At 47.8% G+C, this 6,994-nt stretch overlaps 1 protein-coding gene across 1 annotated transcript; it reads left to right on the plus strand.

Moving 5' to 3' along the window:
* The first annotated feature begins 214 nt into the window (after positions 1-214).
* On the plus strand, positions 215-3,676 carry LOC139269692 (zinc finger protein 235-like). The gene is made up of 2 exons (XM_070888389.1): positions 215-265; positions 1,031-3,676. The coding sequence occupies exon 2, from the start codon at positions 1,397-1,399 to the stop codon at positions 2,489-2,491; it is 1,095 nt and encodes a 364-aa protein (XP_070744490.1). The 5' UTR covers positions 215-265; positions 1,031-1,396; the 3' UTR covers positions 2,492-3,676.
* Positions 3,677-6,994: the final 3,318 nt, after the last annotated feature.

The raw sequence follows: 6,994 nt of genomic DNA on the forward strand, positions 1-6,994 counted from the left end.
GTCAAGTTATTTTAAAAATATATTTTCCTCTCCTCACTTCCTAGTCCAAATGCGCCTCTCCGTTGCTCACCCAAGAGCCATAGTATTAGTTAGAGGACAGGCCGCTGATCGGCGTGAAACAATCAACTATGAGGAATCGCAACAGTACGTACCCAGAATGCGGCACGGTTCAGAATACGCCCTATTTGAATGACTTGGGGCCCAGTGCGCAGGCGCAGGTTGCGGCCGCCTGGAGGACGATGGCAGTGGGAACAGAGCGGGACCGGTAGGACAGGGCGGGATAGGCGGACAGGACAATTAAACACAAGGCGGGGTTATAAACCCCGGGAGTGGCCTCAGAATCTAATCACCGTCCCCGGGGCCGGGGTCCATCAGCTGCAGGGCGGCAGCTTTGAGACTTTCTCCCGGGGACAGAGGAGGAATTGGACCGGCGGGTAGGCCTCAGGCCCTGGGTCAGAGCCCACAGGCCCCATGTTTGCTTCGCGTTGACAGGCCCGGCCCCCATCTTGGGCAGGGCGGGGTCACCGGCCGCCATCTTGGGCAGGGCGGGGTCACGGCGCATGCGCTGCTATCTTGGTCAGCAACAAAGGGTGGGCGGGGTTTCTGGTTCCCAGTGACCAAAAGAGAAAATCATTGACTCATTGATTTAAGAACATAAGAAATAGGAACAGGCCCCTCAAGCCAGCTCCGCCATTCAGTAAGATCATGGCAGATCTGATCCAAGCCTCAACTCCAGTTCCCTGCTTGCTCCCCATGACCTTTCACTACCTTATCGTTCAAAAATCTGTCTAACTCCACCTTAATGACGGGGCCGGGGGTGGCGGAGAAAACTGGGAGTGGAGGATAGAATGCTGGAGATGGTGCAACAGGTTTGGATTTCAACATAGGGAGGAGGGGGAATGTGTGGGATGGAGATTTACAGCTTTGGGGGAACAAGAGAGTAAAGAATGTTCCATAGAAACTAGAATTTTCTGTTCTGAATTTCTATCCTGTACCTACAGTAATGACTTTTGTAAACTTTTTTTTACAGCGTATTGGAAGGGATGAATTTGCAGACTGGAAACTCAAACCAAACATCATGTCAATATCTGACAGAGAGTCACTCGATTTATGAGGACCTGAATTTCATCAGACTTTGAATGTAGAAGAAGAAATGTTTGTTTGTTCTGTCTGTGGGATAGGATTTCAAACATCAGTGTGACTGGAAAAGCACTGAGGCACACACACCCAAGTGAGAGTGTTCCAGTGCACTGACTGTGGAAAGAGCTTTAACCAGTTACACAGCCTTGAAAAACATCGCACCATTCACAGCGAGGAGAAATTGTACCCGTGTTCTGTGTGTGGACGAGGCTTCAACTGATTGTCCAACCTGGAAAGACACAAGGCCATCCACTCCATGGAGAAACCGTGGAAATGTGGGGACTGTGGAAAGGGCTTCAATTACCCATCTGAGCTGGAAACCCATCGACGCAGTCACACTGGGGAGAGGCCGTTCACCTGCTCCGTGTGTGGGAAGGGATTCACTCAGTCATCCAGCCTCCAGACGCACCAGCGAGTTCACACTGGGGAGAGGCCATTCATCTGCATTGAATGTGGGAAGGGATTTAATGCTTCATCAAACCTCCTTACACACCAGCTTGTTCATACTGATAAGAGACCCTTTAATTGTGCTGACTGTGAGAAGAGCTATAAAAGCAAAAAGGATCTGCTGACACACCAGCGAGTTCACACTGGGGAGAAGCCATTCACCTGCTCTGTGTGTGGGAAGGGATTCAGTCAGTCATCCCACCTTTGGACACATCAACTTGTTCACTCTGATAACAGACCTTTTAAGTGTTCTTACTGTGAGAAGAGCTTTAAAAGTAAAAAGGAGTCACTGACACACCAACGCACTCACACTGGGGAGAGGCCATTCATCTGCTCTGTGTGTGGGAAGGGATTCACTTGTTCAACTCATCTTCAGACACACCAACAAGTTCACACTGATGATAGACCTTTTAAATGTTCTATATGTGAGAAGAATTTTAAAAGTAAAAAGGATTTACTGACACATCAACACACCCACACCGGGGAGAGGCCGTTCACCTGCTCCGTGTGTGGGAAAGGATTCTCTCGTTCATCCCACCTGCTGAGACACCAGCAAGTGCACACCGGGGAGAGGCCGTTCAGTTGCTCCATATGTGGTAAGGGATTTACTCAGTCTTCCTACCTTCTGACACACCAGCGAGTTCACACTGGGGAGAGACCGTTCACCTGCTCCATATGTGGGAAGGGATTCACTCAGTCATCCCACCTCACTGATCACCAACTTGTTCACACTGATGAGAGACCTTTTAAATGTTCTGACTGTGAGAAGAGATTTAAAAGCAGAAAGGATCTGCTGACACACCAGCGAGTTCACACTGGGGTGAGGCCATTCACCTGCACTGAGTGTGGGAAGAGATTCACTCAGTCAAATAACCTCCTGAGACACCAGCGAATTCACAAGTGACTGCAGGGTTTGGATTCTGGTGTAATTGCTGCTCTCATCACATCCAGGACTGAACCATGTTCATTCTGACAGCTGGGTTTTGTTTTTGCTGATGTTAATAACCCCTATAACTGGGCTGGAGTTTAATAGTTTGTATATATGTCACAAAAATCTGCTCTCTTTTTTAAAAACTTTGTTGTAGATTACTGTCTTTCCCACCTGAGTATCTCCTGGCTGGAGCTCAGAAAGGACAATCTGGGGGGAGGATCGTACAGCGGGCACAGAACTTCAGACTGAGAGGGGCAAATGGCACTTTGATCTTTCTCGTCTCTCTTCACTGACAGCAAAGTCGCTATGCATTAAACGTGAAGCCTGTAAGGAATATGTCCCAGCTGCTCTCTTCCATGGTTCAGAGTTCCTAGGCACAGAACAGAAGGCTCCTTTACAACTGTGTTTCGAGTCGGGAAGAACAGCGGTGAATGCTGGAAACGTGCTGTCAAATCAGAGCTTGGTGTAAAACTGCATCATCATCTTCATCATCATAGATAGTCCCTTGAAATGAGGATGACTTTAAAGGATGAGTTCACAGGTGTTTCAATGAAGGACCTAATATTTCAGATCCCAAACTACATCCTGAAGGGTGGAAGATGCCTGTGCATGGATTCTTTTAACGTGTGGTGGCCGTTGCACACCAGCCACCACAAGGGCTTGACAGAGCTAGGTCTTGGTCTAGTGGCAAGAGTTAACCAAGACGACTGGAGACCTGCTCTGCTGCACGGGCCCAGCGCACACAAATTGCAGTGTGTTGTGTTCCTGACTGAAAGTGAAATGGCAAGTTTAAGTTTCCAGTCTAAAAATGACTGGTAATTATTCCACGAAGATTTAAGGAGTTTGTGTGATAGTCCTGAATCTATCATTTTAAGCAGGCATTAATTGATTTAACATAAACCTGTTTAAAATAAATTGATTAAAGTCTGCAAAAAAATAGCAGACAGAGGAGTTCACAGGAGCCTGTTAACTGCTGGTACAATTATACAACACACATTTGATCTTCCAGATAAAGAAGGACCTGCAATGTGTTTCCAGGAATTCCCTGTTTAATTGATGTTTGCATGTTAGAAACCAGGATAATTAAAAATACACAGAACCGAAATATCTATGGGGGTGCGATCCCGACAGTTACTTTGGGGTCACTCCCGCTGCGGAACTCCACCACTGACTCTGCTGAAGGTTGTAGGCTCGGAGTGGGCCCTGGAGTGGAGTGGACTCTCCGCTCCAGGGCCCACTCCCTCCAGGAGTGGACTGTAAGAAAGATGGGTTTCGGTATCCTGACAAATGCATGGTGAGGAACCAGAGGAATCCTTACTGAGGAACCGTCTGAGGTTTTACCTGCTAGCGTAGGTCTAGGGGTGATTGATGCCCGACTCGCTGAACTGTCCTATATTAAACCCAGTTCAAAAGAAGATAAATTCAGTTTACAGAATAGGGAGAAACATCACCCACAATTGAGGAAGACAAAAGCAGCCATTAGAGAAGCTGAGAGATATTTGGAAAAGAAGATGAAGCACAATTGTGGTAATAATAGCAAAAGCTTATCCAGCTACGTCAGGAGTCAAAAGACATAGTTACATAGAGTTAGAGAGAGTCTACAACACCAGAACAGGCCTTTCGACCCAACCAGTCTGTGACTGTGTTTATGTTCCACATGAGCCTCCTCCCACCACTCTTCATTTCACTCTAACTTCATCAAACAGTTGCAGGACAGAGAGTGGAGAGCACCAGTTCAAACAATTTTAGTCTTTAACTAAGGGCAGAGGCATATACTAAAAACTTTAGTTAATTAATCTAATAACTAGATGCATGGCAGGGCAGCTCGTTCCCATGGAGTGCCCCATCTCCAACCTCCCTTTCCTGTCCAAAGTACTTGAACGTGTTGTCACCTCCCAAATCCGTGACCATCTTTCCATGAATTCAATGTTTGAATCCCTTCAATTTAGTCTCCGACCCTGCCACGATACTGAAATGGCTCTCATCAAAGTCACAAATGACATCCTTTGTGACTGTGACAAAGGTAAACTATCCCTCCTTGTCCTTCTGGACCTGTCAACAGCCTTTGACACAGTTGACCACTCCATCCATCTCCAACGCCACTCCACCATCGTCCAGCTGGGTGGGACTGCACTCGCCTGGTTCCATTCTTATTTATCCAATCGTAGCCAGAAAATCTCCTGCAATGGCTTCTCTTCCCACTCCCGCTTCGTTACCTCTGGTGTCCCCCAAGGATCAATCCTTGGCCCCATCTTACTTCTCATCTATATACTGCCCCTTGGCGATACCATCCGAAAACACAGTCAGTTTCCACATGTATGCTGATGACACCCAACTCTACCTCTCCACCACTTCTCGCGACCCCTGCTTGGTGTCTAAATTGTCAGATTGCTTGTCCGACATCCAGTACTGGATGAGCAGAAATTTTCTCCAATTAAGTATATAGAAGACCGAAGCCATTATCTTTGGTCCCCGCCACAAACTGCGTTCTCTAACCACTGACTCGATTCCTCTCCCTAGCATCAATCTGAGGGTGAACAAGAATGTTCGCAACCTAGGTGTCATATTTGACTCTGAAGCGAGTTTCCAGCCACATATCTGCGGCATAACTAAAACTGCCTTTTTCCACCTCTCTAACATTGCCTGCCTCCGCCCCCGCCTCAGCTTTTCTGCTGCTGAAACCCTCATTCATGCCTTTGTTACCTCTAGACTTGACTACTCCAACTCACTCCTGACTGGCCTCCCCCATTGTAAACTTGCGGTCATCCAAAACTCAGCAGCCCATGTCCTAACTTGCACCAAGTCCCAATCACCCATCGGCCCTGTGCTTGCTGACCTACATTGGCTCCCGGTTAAACAACGCCTCGATTTCAAAATTCTCATCCTTGTTTACAAATTACTCCATGGCCTTGCCCCTCCCTATCTCTGTAATCTTTTTCAGCCTCACAACCCCACAAGATGTCTGCGCTCCTCAAATTCTGCCCTCTTGAACATCCCACATTATAACTGCTCAACCATCGGTGCCCGTGCCTTCAGATGTTTGGGCCCTAAGCTTTGGAACTCACTCCCTAAACCTCTCCGCCTCTACTTCTCTTTCCTCCTTTAATATGCTCCTTAAAACCTACCTATTTAACCAAGCTTTTGGTCATCTACCTTAATTTCTTCTTTTGTGGCTCGGTGTTAACTGAAGCTGTTTTGTCTTAAAATACTGCTGTGAATCGCCTTGGGGCGCTTTGCTACGTTAAAGGCGCTATATAAATACAAGTTATTATTATTGTTACTATGTGGGAATGCCTGGACGACCGCATGTGCAGAATGTATTGACAGCTGCAGCAACTCGAGCTCTAGGTTTCGGGCTTGAGTGGCAGCTGAAGTCATTGCAGTGCCTCCATGAGGCTGAGAACTTTGTGGATAGCACATTTCTAGAGGTGACCACCCTGCAGATTAAGAGTGCGCAGGCACAGAGGGAATGGGTGACTGCCAGACAGAAGAGGAGGACCAGGCAGGTAGTGCAGGAGTCCCCTGAGTGCATCTCGCTCTCCAACCAGTATTCTGTTCTCGGTACTGATGGGGGGCGATGGTTCCTCTGGGGAGTGCAGCCAGAGCCAAGTCCACCGCATCATGGGTGGCTCAGCTGCAGGGCGGGGGAGCGGGGGAAGAAGAAGAGTCGAAGAGCAATAGTGGTCGGAAATCCGATAGGGGAGCAGACAGGCATTTCTGTGGCCGCAGACGTAACTCCAGGATGGTATGTTACCTCCCCGGTGCCAGGGTCAAGGTTATCACTGAGTCGCTACAATACATTCTGGGGGGAGAGGGAAAACAGCCAGAGGTCATATTGGTACCAGTGACATAAGTAGAAAGATGAGGACCTGCAGGCAGATTTGAGGGAGCTAGGAAAGAGATTAAAAAGCAGGACCTCAAAGGTAGTAATCTCTGGATTACTCCCGATGCCACGTGCTAGTGAGTACAGCTATAGAAGGATAGAGCAGATGAATACTTGGCTGGAGAGATGGTGGAGGAGGGAGAGCTTTAGATTCCTGATGCATTGGGACCGGTTCTGGTGGAAGGTGGGATCTGTACAAGCCGGACGGGTACACCTCAACAGAGCTGGAATAATATCCTCGTTGGGGGGGGTTGCTATTTCTGTTGGGGAGCGTTTAAACTAGCATGGCAGGGGGATGGGAACCTGAGAATAGATTCAGAAGAGAGAGAAACAAAGCTGAAATTGGAAAACAGAAGGATAGAAAGTGAATTTGGAAGACAGAGGAAACAAGGGTTAGAAAATAGACAAAGGAGTTTGGCAGTGTGAAATGGCATATACTTCAATGCAATGAGAGCACAGATAAGACACTTGGGAGTACGATATTATAGTTATTACTGAGACATGGCTGAAAGAAGGGCAGGTATGGCAGCTGAACATTCTTGGTTACAGGGCTTTCAGACAGGATTGGGAGGGGGGGGGGGGTAAAAAAGGAA

The sequence above is a fragment of the Pristiophorus japonicus genome, chromosome 1, assembly GCF_044704955.1.
Source record: "Pristiophorus japonicus isolate sPriJap1 chromosome 1, sPriJap1.hap1, whole genome shotgun sequence".
In the NCBI taxonomy this organism is placed as follows: Eukaryota; Metazoa; Chordata; class Chondrichthyes; family Pristiophoridae; genus Pristiophorus; species Pristiophorus japonicus.